This window comes from Ahaetulla prasina, chromosome 6 (genome assembly GCF_028640845.1).
Source record: "Ahaetulla prasina isolate Xishuangbanna chromosome 6, ASM2864084v1, whole genome shotgun sequence".
NCBI lineage: Eukaryota > Metazoa > Chordata > Lepidosauria > Squamata > Colubridae > Ahaetulla > Ahaetulla prasina.
The window spans coordinates 108,968,608-108,982,304 of NC_080544.1; the positions used below are offsets into that span (position 1 = coordinate 108,968,608).

A 13,697-nucleotide genomic window follows, 5' to 3' on the forward strand; every position below is an offset into this window, starting at 1 on the left:
CCCCGCCACCGCCACCACCCCAAAATCCCCACCGCGCACGTGACCCAAGATTTGGGGGGCGCACGTGCCCGAGATGATCAAAGGGAGACCAGCCGGCCGACTGCTGCAGCACCGGCATTTCCGAAGGGCGGGGCGGGTAGGGAGGAGGAGGAGGGCGGGGCGACTATGCAAATGAGCCGGCCGCGCCGAAGGCCTGACGGGAGGCGTAGTTCTCCCTCCGGGCGGCGCCTAGCCCCTCGCAGGAGGGCGGGGACTACCGTTCTCGGGAGCGTCCAGCGAGAGGCGGAGGCGGAGCTTCTGCTGGAGCTCGCTCGGCCGAAAGGATGCCCGCGCAGGCGCACTGCGGCGGGTTGCGACAGAGGAGCCGCTTGAAGGTCTTTCTTGCCTGGTTGCCGCTGCCGCTGAGCTGGAGCGCAGCCGCTCGAACAGGTAAGGAGCGGGGGGCGCCTGCGCGACTCGGCTCCGGAGAGGATGGGGGGCCCGCGGTGAAGCCAGGGGAGGGAAAAGGAGGGGATCCTCAGTGGGAGGGGCGTCCCAGAGGGAATGTGACCGAGAAAGGTGCGGGGGAGGGGCCCCGCCTTGGTTGCGGGAGGAGGGGCAGAGGGCGCTCTTTCACCGCCGCCCCCCCCACTTCCCCGCTTTCCAAGGGTTTTGGACTCCGGCGCCCATCATCCGCAGCCAAAGCCAAAGCCGCCCTTTGTTGAAGATGCGGGGGGGGGGGAAGGGAGGGAGGGAGGTTTCCAAGCCGAGGCACCCCCCCCCCCTTCCCCCCTTTTGCAAAAGAGATGGGCGGGGGAAGGGGGGGGGTTTGCTTTGCAGCGGAGAAGTGTGTGTGTGTGTGTGTGTGTGTGTGTGTGCATTGGCTCACCTACCCCCCCCTTCCCCAGTCCCAGCCCACCTGCCCAGCAGACCCTCCCTTTCTTGCACCGCCCGCCGGGCTCCAATTGCCCCCAGCCACCCACCCAGCCACACGCTCCGGTGGATGCTCCGCTTTCAACCGGTCCTTGCGGGTCCCGCTTGACTTGTGGGGCGCAGGGGGTGGGGGGGGAAGATGTGGGGGGTTGAGACCAGGAGGAGGCCCCGCTGCAAAGCTCCCGACAGAAGGCCTGGCGGAAGGGTCCTGGGACACACACACACACACACACACACACACACACACACCCGTTGGGGCGGGTGGCTAAGGCTTGAAGAGAGGCCAGCCGGTGGTGCTGGGACGCCCCATTCCCACCTCTGCAGGAGAGGCCTGGTTACAGCGGAATTTTTCTTTCTCTTTCTTTTTCTTTCTCTCTTTGTTATCCGGCTATCACCTCTGTCTCTACATCACTCTGTCTGTCTGTCTGTCTCTCTCTGTCTTTGTCTCTCTCTGTCTGTCTTGTTTGTCTACCTACCTAACTACATCCATGCATCCATCCATCCATTTATCTATGGTGTTTCCCTGAAAATAAAGACGCTGTCTTATGTATTTTTGAACCCTGAAATAAGGACTTGGCCTTATTTGCCATGCGCTCAAAAGCCCGAATGGGCTTCTTATCCGGGGATGTCTTATTTTGGGGAAACAGGGTCTCTCTCTTTTTCTCTCTCCCTCTCCCCCTCTCTCTACCTCTCTGTTTATTACCTCTCTCTACTGCTTTCTCTTTCTCTCTGCCTCTACCTCTACCTCTCTTTTTTCTCTCTCTCTCCCTCTCTCCCCCTCTCCTCTCTCCCTTTCTCTCTCTCTCCTCCTCTCTCCTCTCTCTCCCTCTTTCTTTCTCTCTCTCTTTCTACCTCTCTCTCTCTCTGCCTCTCTCTCTCACTCTCCCTTTCTCTCTCTCTACCTCTCTTTCTCTCTGTGTCTCTCCCTCTCCCTCTCTCTCTCTCCCCCTCTCCGTTTATTACCTCTCTCTACTTCTTTCTCTCTGCCTCTGCCTCTCTACCTCTACCTCTCTTTTTTTCTCTCTCTCTCCCTCTCTCCCCCTCTCCCCTCTCTCTCCCTCTCCTCTCTCTCTCCCTTTCTCTCTCTCTACCTCTCTCTCTTTCTCTCTCTCTCTCTGCCTCTCTCTCTCACTCTCCCTTTCTCTCTCTACCTCCCTTTCTCTCTCTGTCTCTCCCTCTCTCCCTCTCCTCTCTCTCTCCCTTTCTCTCTCTACCTCTCTTTCTCTCTCTCTCTACCTCTCCGCTCTCTGCCTCTCTCTCTCTTTCTCTCTACCTCTCTCTCTCTCTCCCCACCCCTCTGTCTGTCTGTCTACCTACCTACATCTCTCTCAATCACCTCCCCACCTCCCCATCTATCATCTCACCTATTAACCACCCATCTCCCTCAGACCAGCATATCAAGATGTATTTTGGGGGGTTGGAGGTGGGGAGAGAGGCCTGTCCAATTCCCTTTGTCTGGAAATGTGTGAAAATAGTTAAAAGTATGCCTGGAAGGAGTTTTAAAAACAAACAAACACAACACCCCTAAAAAATGAAGGTGGAAGAGCGGATTGGAAAGCCCACCCCTACCCCTCCGGCCTTCCTCGGTTTACCGTGGGTTGTTTCTCCCCTTTGCTGCAAAAGCTGCCTGGAAACAGGTGAGCGATAGGTCACCTCTGCCTCTCTGCCCTGCCGGTGTGGTCAAACCCGGATCGGGAAAGGATGCTTGCAGACATGGAATGCTGGCCGCTGTTTGCAGGTGGGCCCTACAGAGGGTGCTGCAAACAAGGGAATGAATGAAGCGGCCGGCATGCAGGCAGGCAGGCGATGCCTCGCTGAGGCCTTTCTGCTTGATGCCAAGCCATTATGTAAAGAAGGCATCTTGTGCCCCCAGGGAGGGGAACTGGAAGGAGACATAAACCCCGTGTGGCATGAAGGGTACAGAATGACTTCATCAAATTGCCAGCGAAATGGTCTGTTGGCCTCAGTAACTGACATCTTAACGATAATGGCTGTCTCCCTAAAAAAAAAAAAAAACATGAGGGATTTAAAACATTTAAATGCAGACCTTTTTGTTATTTGCAGAAAGAGGAACCTGTCATCACGGGGGGACTGAATTTTGCTGAATCATGCAGCCGGAGAGAATTTTTTCCCCCTCTCCTTCTGTTGTAGTGAGGCATAAAACACAAAAGGCAACACAACAGGGTGACCCAGAAGATACAAGGCAGGGTGTTTTTGGCATAAAGAAAAGAAAGATAAAGAAAGATAAAAGTAGCACAGAAGGGGGAAAAACAACGGAGGATAGGGAGCCCTTGTTTTGACTTTAATGTAATCTATAAGGTCTCGACAATCCAGAGGCAGACTGCATTTAACGCAATGAGCCCCTGTGATTGTTTGTCTCTTACAAAGGTACTCTTACAAAGGTACTTGTAATTGCTTAATGATAATTTTTTTTAAAATTTGCATTTATATCCCGCCCTTCTCCGAAGACTCAGGGCGGCTTACACTATGTCAAGCAATAGTCTTCATCCATTTGTATATTATATACAAAGTCAACTTATTGCCCCCAACAATCTGGGTCCTCATTTTCTATATATATATATATATACTTTATTGAACTTTTTTACATCAAAAGCATAAAAAAGGGGAAAAAGAAAAGCTTATATCATTTAACAGCTTATTTGTGGTGCTTTTCATCTAACAATAATCCGTGCAATAATGACAAACATTAAATTATACATATTTGTGTTTTTATTTTATCTATTGATTATGCTTAGTAACTGAATATTCCTATCTCCTTTCCATCCATCCATACCACCGTTCCCATATACCATAAAATACTGATGTCTCTTTATCCTTCAGACTCAAGAGTTAGTTTGTCCATTTCTGCGCAATTCATAATCTTTTGTACAATAAGTCTCTCTGTGGGCACACGTGGCTGTTTCCAACATTGAGCGAAGGCCATCGTAGGCCCAATGAAATGGAATTGATGGATCATTATGTAAAGCTTTATCGCTTATTGCAACAAGAGGGAAGACAATGCAGTGGTTGTCAATTTTTGAGCTGCATAGCATTTTTCGACCATATCGGGGCATTTAGGGCTAATGTTATCTTACAAGCGCCCCTTTTTCCATTTTGCATGTTGAAAAATTCTAAGTAACCCAGCCGTGTGGATAGTTTTAACAAAATTGCTCCTTCCAGAAATTGCGGTAATTGAGTGTGTCTGCTCTAATGAACAGAAGGACATCTGGGTGGGGTGTGTGTATGACATGATAGCAGTGTTCCAAAAAGAAGAGGGGGGAATCAAACTATTTTTCAAAGCACCGGAAAGTAAGAAGAAACAGTGGATGGAAATGTATTAAGGAGAGATCCAACCTAGAGTTAAGGAGAAATTTCCTGACAGTGAAAACAATGAGGATCATTGTTGATCTCTTGTGTTTGCCACATACATAGATTACTGTTGATAGAGGATGTACTTGTAAGTCGGTTGAGAAAAGGTGCCGTAGCACAGAACTGAAGTAACCGTTTGCAGTTTCTTGTGCAGAGTTAGGACGAAGAGCCTGTTTCTCCTCCTGTTGAGATTATCTGGGGTCACACTTACAGGAATTCATCTGATACAGCTTCCCTCCTGCCAGGACTAAGTGGAAGTACAGTAGGCAGACCATATTTGGGAATCGGGTTACAAAACTTGTAATCCAACCCCGTTCAGGACATCCGTTTAAGAAGGAAGAGAGAGAGAAAGCAGCAGATGTTCTCGCATATTATTTCTTTTTTTCTCTTTTGTTTCCCTCCCCACCCCACCTCCAGAGTTGTCTGAGTGGCAAATATATTTGTTAACCCTGGCGTTTACAGAAAAAGATGAAAGATATCCATCTAGGAAAAGAGTACGTGATACCCAGTCCTGGCTATAGAAATATCAGGGAGAGAAATAGCCTGAATCAACGTGGAGGACAAGATGGGATCAAGTTCCGGCAAGAGAAATACGAAGTAAGTAGCAGTCACTGCTCTTTAAAAGCGCGTTTATCCATTGGCTCAAGGCAGCTGGGGATCATTCTTCATGTTACCCCAAAAATAGGAGCCCTGTGGAATAGATCAGGGGTCTCCAACCTTGGTCCCTTTAAGACTTGTGGACTTCAACTCCCAGAGTCCCTCAGCCAGCAAAGCTGGCTGAGGAACTCTGGGAGTTGAAGTCCACAAGTCTTAAAGGGACCAAGGTTGGAGTCCCCTGGAATAGATTGTGCTGAGGAAGTAGGACCATCCCAAAGCCCTAAAGTGTATGAGGATAAAGGCAGAGTCCTTCGCTAGTCTTAAGGCTGTAACCACTAACCACACTGCCTCTGACCCGATTGCATAATGTAATTGATATAATTTTTGCGTTATATAAATAGTGAACGCCTGACCTTCCGCTATAATTATAGAGCGTAATCGTGCTTCGTGCTTTTAAATGCCAATCGGTGAAAAAAGGAGACTGTATTTATCAAAGATTGATTGCTGTGGAAGCCATGTCCAGGAAGGATCTAAAATTCAGATTTTTATTTATTTATTTATTTTTGCTTTGCATAGTTAAAGAGTCTGTGTAGAGATTCTGAGTCATCCAGGTCATGGTTGTCCCAAAGGTGCTTTTTTCAAGAGGCAACTGGACTTTTCCTGTTTTATCTTTTGAAGACGTTTCGCTTCCCATCCAAGAAGCTTCTTCAGCTGCGACTGGATGGTGGGGAATGGCAGGATTTATATTCCTTGCAGACAGCTGGTCATTTGCATCCTTTTTAGAAGGTTGTTGAGGCCACTTGGAGCTTTATCTGTGTATCTCTGGATGACTGTACAGGTTTTTAGCTATACTATTTGGGATGAACACCCTTTGAATGGTTGTGGGAGTAGGAATGGATTTCCAGAGAAAAAATTGCAGACTACAGGAACCAGGTGACCCCGAGGACACAGATAAACCTCCAAGTGCTTCAAGGACCCTCTAAAAGGATGCAAATGACCAGCTGTCTACAAGGAATATAAATCCTTCCATTCTCCACCATCCAGTCAGAGCTGAAGAAGCTTATTGGATGAGAATAGAATAGAATAGAATAGAATAGAATAGAATAGAATTTTTTATTGGCCAAGTGTGATTGGACACGCAAGGAATTGGTCTTGGTGCATATGCTCTCAGCGTGCATAAAAGAAAAGATACGTTCATCAAGGTACAACATTTACAACACAATTGATGGTCAATATATCAATATAAATCATAAGCGAAACGTCTTCAAAAGAAAAAAACAAGAAAGTCCAGTTGCCTCCTGAAAAAGCACCTTTGGAACTTTGCATAGTTAGTGAGCGTACATTAATGAAGCTACTAGCAAATTTATCGGTATTTCCTCCAGAGTGGAAAAATTAAAGGAAGCAAAAAATCAAGGCACAAACTGAACACCTTTCCCGCACCTCCAACACACACACAAATGGCCAATTCAGAGATTTAAAGATCCGTAATACCAAAGAAGAATTAAAAGGAATAATTTATCTGAGTAGATTTTAGGATTAGGCAATAGATAATATTTAATACTAAATAGTAGTGTACTAAATCAATCTGATATTTCCTGGGGAGTCCTAGGAACTAAAGCAAATAGTAGTGACCCAAGGTAAAATTCTAGAATGTTGCAAATTGTGTGGTTTTGATCATGTTACTTTGCAAATGCTATTAAAAAACTTTACGTTCTTCTAACTGGTATGTGGATAATTATATAGAATAGAATAGAATAGAATTTTTTTTTTTATTGGCCAAGTATGATTGGACACACAAGGAATTTGTCTTGGTGCATATGCTCTCAGTGTACATAAAAGAAAAGATACGTTCATCAAGGTACAACATTTACAACACAATTGATGGTCAATATATCAATATAAATCATAAGGATTGCCAGCAACAAGTTATAATCATACAGTCATAAGTGGAAAGAGATGGGTGATGGGAACTATGAAACGATTAATAGTAGTGCAGATTCAGTAAATAGTCTGACAGTGTTGATGGAATTATTTGTTTAGCAGAGTGATGGCCTTCGGGGAAAAAACTGTTCTTGTGTCTATTTGTTCTGGTGTGCAGTGCTCTATAGCGTCGTTTTGAGGGTAGGAGTTGAAACAGTTTATGTCCAGGATGCGAGGGGTCTGTAAATATTTTCATGGCCCTCTTCTTGATTCGTGCAGTATACAGGTCCTCAATGGAAGGCAGGTTGGTAGCAATTATTTTAAAAGAACTTCAGGGAACAGACAAAGAATTTCAGGAAATTACAGGTTATCTTTATTTCTATTATGGGTAAGGTGTGGAAATTGCTTTGATAAAATATCAGTGAGCCAGTTTGGGGTAGTGGTTAGGGTACTGGTTAAGTAACCAAGAGATTGTAAGCGGTAGGCATGAAAGCCAGTTGGATGAGTTTGGACCAATCACCAGGAAATGGTGAGTTCTAGTCCCGCCTTAGGCATGAAAGCCATCTTGGCGACTTTAGACCAATTGCCAGGAGACTGTGAGTTCTAGTCCTGCTTTTTTGAGAGGCACCTGGACTTTTCCTTTGAAGGCATTTCGATTCTCATCCAAGAAGCTTCTCCAGCTCTTCAGATTTGGATGAGTGAGAACGTCCATAGATTTTTAATCCTGCTTTAGGTATCAAAGCTGGCTGGGTGACTTTGGGCCAATCCATCTGTGAGGCTTGTTACAGAGAAAAAGAGGAGTAAGGAGTATTACATATGTTCCCTTTTAATTACTTATAAAAAGTAAATAAAAACGGGATTAAAAAAAATCCAATAAACATAATAGAATTTCTGCTGGGAATCTCATTAAAATGCACATGAAGCAGTTTTTTTCTGGCGAATAGCGTAAAATAGCTGAGAGAAGGTCCTTAGTCTCTTCTTTTGCCTGCTGCAGGAGCTCTCCTAAAAGCAACATAAATATCACAGCCAGTGGGAAGCCCGATTTGCAAACTTGACTCTCATCCCATTTTATCATCCAGCCTTGACTTTGCAAATTTCATGACCTCAGCAAGCAAATTAAACCTTTTACCCCCCCAAGGCTGTTTTTTATAGCATCCAGCTGGCTGGGAGAGAGAGAGAAAAATGGCAAGGGCTCACATATTTATGTGAACTTGGAATCAGCCTAATGAAATTGTTGCCCCTAGGATAGGTAAATAAAAGCCTGCAAGGAGGAGTTGGGGAAACTTTTAATGCTGCCAGAGTAATTTCTGCCTCGCTGTTTTTTGGTTTTTTTTGAGTTCTTTGGAGTGTCAACAGATATGTGTAGAGAGGCATGATCAGTACGACTTTTGTTTCTTAGAAGTTTTGAAGGACTTTTTTTAACCGGGGACTTGAAAGCAAAATTATCGGTCATGGGGCAAAAGAAAAAAATACTTGAGCAGGCTGCACAGTGTTTCATAGCCATTTTAATCTTTTAAAATGATCAGAATATGGGAAATTATATATTTAGAACAATAGAGTTGGGGGAGGGGATATACCTTGTTCTGCTTGTTGATTAAGGTTTTGATAATCAGCTGATTCTGTGACAACTAATTATGTATAATTAGCCGCAGGGGAAAAATTCATAAATCTTTTTTGCTGGGCATAATGAATGTCACAGGTAGTCCTCGACTTAAGACCACAATTGAACCCCAAATTTATGTTGCTAAGTGAAAAATTTGTTCAGTGAGTTTTTGTCCCCATTTTACGGCTTTTCTTGCCACAGTTGTTAAGTGAATCACTGCAGTTGTTAAATTAGTAATGTGGATGTTAAGTGAATTTGGCTTCCCCGTTGACTTTGCTTGTCAGAAGGTCCCAAAACGGGATCACATGACCGTCGCAGACTGCAAATGTCATAAATATGAGCCTGGTTGTCAGGAATCCGAATGTAAATCATGGGGATGCTGCAAAGGTCATAACTGTGAAAAACGGTCGTAAGTCACTTTTTTCAGTGCTGTTGTGACTTCAAACGGTCACTTAATGAACTGTTGTAAGTTGAGGACTACCTGCATTGCTTTGTTCCTTTTTAATACTTGCAGTTGTGTTTAGCACGTTGTTGTGGCTAATACCCTGCTATAAATGTGGAAATATTGCCACACAATGAAGAGCTGTGAGCCACAGTTCCAAATTCTTAGTAAGCCAGCCTTTAGTTTTTTCCCCCTTGTTGCTGGTATTGTTGGACTTCCTGATAATTTGTGACTCAGCAGAAATTACTCCCAGCATTAAGGGAAGTGGTTGGCTGCTGTTTTCGGAGATAGCTGGTGATGTTGAGCTGCTTCGTAGCCTTTAATGAAGCAGCTGCTACTGGCAAATTTTAATACCCACCAGAACGTTGCTATAGGGAGGCAATCCTTGCTTTTAAGCTGCAAGGACCTAAAGTTAATTTTCATTGCATTCAGCTTGGCTTTAAGCCAGGGGTGTCCAAACTTGGCCCCTTGAAGAGTGGTGGACTTCAACTCCCAGAATTCCCCAGCCAGCAACTTGCTCATATTTATAGCTCATGCTGGCTGGGGAATTCTGGGAGTTGAAGTCCACCACTCTTCAAGGGGCCAAGTTTGGATACCCCTGGCTTAAGTCCTTTCCTTGCGCAGTGTTTCTGGTTCATCCTGGGTGGTCCTTTTGGTCTCTGAAGCCTGCTTCTCGCTGCCAAGCTAGTTGCTGGTAAAATTGATCCAGAATTCAATCCTGAACTAAAATTCTGCTCTGACATCAATCATGGAGTTCTGCCATGAGGGAGTTCATAATCTGGTGTTGCCAGCCAGATGACTCTGTCAAGACCGATTCTCACTTTCACCTACATTTTTCCTGCACTCGTAGCTTGACAATAACTGTGTGTGTGTGTGTGTGTGTGTGTGTAAGTGTGTAATGCCAGGTTGGGAGAACGGTATTCAAACATCCGTCGGCACCGTGGGACATTGCTGGCATCCCACCATCCCGTACGCTCTCACAGAGAGGGACTTCTCAGGGTGCCGTCCGCCAAACAATGTCGGCTGGCGGCCCCCAGGGGAAGGGCCTTCTCTGTGGGGGCTCCCACACTCTGGAACGAGCTTCCCCCGAGCTTACGCCAAATACCTGACCTTCAGACATTTCGTCGCGAACTGAAGACACACCTTTTTACTCGCGCGGGGCTGGCTTGAATTGAATTTTAATTTTAAATTTTGTAAATTTGATTAATTTTAAATGGGGTTTTTAGTTCATGGCATATTTTAATTTTTTCAGGCTAATTTTAAAATAAGTTTTTTAAATTGCATTTTAATTTGTACATTGTATGTTTTATCTTGCCTGTACACCGCCCTGAGTCCTTCGGGAGAAGGACGGTATAAAAATCAAATAAATAAATAAATAATAAAAAAAAAAAATCTCAAGGACACACCAAGTAGAGGTCCTGGTGTGGCTGGCTGTTTCCTCTAACAAAATGAACAGGGGTGATAAGTAGAAATTTGGACTGTGGGTGGCCCCTAGGGAAAAGGGGGAATTAACTATGCTTGTTTTTGTGCGGGAAACCCAGAGCTGGTTTTGCTTCCTCTTGTGCCAATGTGGTTTATTCGGTAAAGTTTTATATTCTTGGTAAACTAATGTCTCAGGAGTTTGTTGTGGTCCGCCAGCAGCCTGAGGAGTTGGCAACGGAGTCGGACAGCAATGAGGCTGAGGTGAGGCCAGGGCCATCGGGGGGGGGGGGGGGCGTGTGAGGTGCGGACTCCAGAGCCTCCAGAGACTGGTAGTAGTGAGGCAGAGGAACTGGAGGAGCCTGTTCCTAATGCACGCATGAGAAGAGCTGCCAGAAGGCAAGAGCAGCTCAAGCAAAAAGGACAACTTGGGAGTAAGGCCAAGAGATGATTGGCCCCTCCCATAAGGCTTAAAACAGACCAGCAGCGGTGTTTGGACTTTGCCGGAAAACAACGTTGGTAGCTTCGTCTTCTGCTTCGTTTCTGTCTTGCATTTATTTTTGTGACTTCTGAACGTTTGCCAAGACAGGCCTTTGGCAGTTTGCCTAATTGGACCAAGGTTTGCAATAGGACTGGGGAATTTGTGTTGGGAGGAATTTGCTTTAATTTAGTTGAATGACGCTGGGAATGAAGTAATTCTCAGCTGTTTGAATAAAGTTTGTTTGCTTTTTCAAGGACTAAGTTTCCTACTACCTACTTGGGCCTGGGTCACAACAGAGTTCCTTTTTCTGGATTCACCAACTGAATTGTTGACAGACTTCATGGTAGAAGGCAAAGAGATGGATGGCGCCCACCTGGCAATCGGACAGTTTTGAACATATACTGCTGTGTTTGAGTGGCCAGGATGGCATAGGGAGAATACTCTTATCAGCCGATCACCTTCCCTTCACCTGATATTTTCCCTTCCTAAATTAGCTAGGACAGTCCAAGTCTGTTGTGGCCCGCTGGCAGCCAACAGAGCTGGCAGCAGAGTCGGACAGTGAGGCGGTTGGGGAGGAACATGGGCCAGTCCTGGGGGCTGGGGAAAGCTCGGACGGGGGCTCTGCGTTGGAGGCGGAGAGGGAGCTAGACAGCAGTGAGGCAGAGGAACAGCTGGAGCCTGTTCCCAGTGTGTGCATGTGCAGAGCTGCCAGAAGACAAGAAAAACTAAGAAAGCAGGGTCGACTTGGGAGTAAAGCCACATCTTGGAGGTGATTGGCCCCTCCCATAGGAAACAAAAGAGGAGCGAACCAGGAGTGGGTTTTTGCAGGAAACAATTCGTTCGTTCGGTCGTTTCAAGAGTGGAAAGTTCTGTCCGTGACTCTTAAGAGACTCTGTGCCAAGCTTTGCCTTGTCCTGCGTTTGGAAACTATTGTCATGGCAGCTTTTCAAGCGAGATAAGGTCTGTGTTGATAAATATCCCTCTGAAAGACTGTTTACCAAGCCTTGCTGATTGTGAATGAAAGGAATTCACAGTCGTGTAAATAAAAGGGGTTTTGCCTGGACCAAGACTCTGCTTCCTGCTTTTTAAGGGCGCCTAGGTCAGAACAAAGTCATGGGCAGTGAATTGCCTCAGATTCCTTGTCCTTTTGGGATTTTAGGGTACATGTTGAGCTGATCCAGTTAAGCCCTGCTCCTGATATCATGGTCTCTGTGATGCCCAATAGAGCCCAGCTGCATTGGGTATAGGCCCTAAAATCAGGTTTGATCACGAGTTATGGCCAAGTGGGGTTAGGGCAGGGGTCTGCAAACTTGGCTCTTTTAAGACTTGTGGACTTTAACTCCCAGCTTTGCTGGCTGAGGAACTCTGGGAGTTGAAGTCCACAAGTCTTAAAAGAGCCAAGTTTGCAGACCCCTGGGTTAGGGTTAAGTTCCATTATGGTCATAACTCAAGGACTACCCGTAGGTCTTGTAATAGAAGGAGCAGCAGCCTTACATGCTAATCTGTCTCTTGATGTGTTTGTTCCTTGTACTTTTCTTCTTGGTGTTCTGATTTCGTGCTCATCCTCTCTTTTCAGCACGTAGAGCAAGAAGTGGCTGGTCTTTCATAGAACTACTGCTTGCTCATGGGACGAGCAGAATCTCTGATACTTTGTGGGAAAAGAATTTTTTTTTTTTTTTCAAAAACGCTTTGTAGCCTCTGATTTTTCTTTTTTTTTAATTGTATGAATATAAAACGACACACCAATTTTCATGAAAGGCTTACTAACCCAGAAAAGTGAATTTTTAAGCCATCTGCTTCTGGCTAAAATGTCTAGGAGATTCTCAGTCATCCAGGTCATGGTTGTCCTAAAGGTATTTTTTTTTTCTAAAAGGCAACTGGACTTTCGGCTTTCTTTTTCTTTTCCTTTGAAAACGTTTCGCTTCTCATCCAAGAAGCTGGATGAGCTCATTCAGAACTGAAGAAGCTTCTTGGATGAGAAGCATATTTTAAAGGAAAAAAGGAAAAAAAATAAGGAAGTCCAGTTGTCTTATGGAAAAACAAACAAACACCTTTCTAGCTATTTAAGAGGGATCCGGTTAGGGCAGGGGTCTCCAACCTTGGCAACTTTAAGCCTGGAGGACTTCAACTCCCAGAATCCCCTAGCCAGCTGGCTGGGGAATTCTGGGAGTTGAAGTCCTCCAGGCTTAAAGTTGCCAAGGTTGGAGACCTCGCGGTTGGTGACCCCTGGGTTAGCGGGTACTGGTGAAAGTCACTTCATTTGAAGAGTTTATAAATGAAATTTAGTCTCTTTCCTATATCCTGCTCTACCTGCTGTGTCTTGCCCGCTCTCACCGCAGCCGGAGCCTTCTTATCTGCTTCCGAACGCTGAGGAATGTCCTAGTATGCCTCCCGGCCCCAGCCCTGGCTCCATGCCCAGACAGGCTGAGGAGGAGGAAGCACCTCCCGGCCCCAGCCCTGGCTCCATGCCCAGACAGGCTGAGGAGGAGGAAGCATCTCCCGGCCCCAGCCCTGGCTCCATGCCCAGCAAACGGAGCAACTAGACCCCTCCCCCTCCCCCACAGCATGTGAGCCTGAGGGAGGTCAATTACCAACAGCTGCTGACTGGAGTGACCCTCGTGTCAGAAGACTTGATAGGCGGAGGCAACAGAAGGAAGGGAGGGGCAGGCCTGGATAAGTGCTGAGTCATGGAGCCACACCCCATGGCCTATATAAAGGACCTGCTTTCTGGCATTCTCTGAGTCAGGCAAAGTCTAAACATATCTTGCTGAAGTCACTTTCTGGTCTCCTGCCTGCCTTGAGGACTTTGCTAGGACTTTGGCAGAGCTGCAGAGGCACGCCTGATTCGGATTTCCCTGACCCGGCCGTCAGCGGAGGAGTGGGACACGACACTGAGATTCACATGGTGCTCTCAAGTGAGCTGAATGCAAGAAGAGAATGGAGTTTGTTGGAGC

General features: G+C 46.0%; 1 protein-coding gene across 2 annotated transcripts in view; it reads left to right on the forward strand.

Annotated features, from left to right (window-relative positions):
• The first annotated feature begins 306 nt into the window (after nucleotides 1-306).
• The window catches only part of ABCC5 (ATP binding cassette subfamily C member 5), a 99,598-nt gene continuing 86,207 nt past the window's right edge, over nucleotides 307-13,697 (forward strand). For both annotated transcript variants that reach the window (XM_058188820.1, XM_058188821.1), the window contains exons 1-2: nucleotides 307-429; nucleotides 4,699-4,878. In XM_058188820.1, coding sequence (XP_058044803.1) covers nucleotides 4,750-4,878 — 129 coding nt within the window. In that variant the 5' untranslated portion in view covers nucleotides 307-429; nucleotides 4,699-4,749. The remainder of the gene's footprint in view (nucleotides 430-4,698; nucleotides 4,879-13,697) is intronic.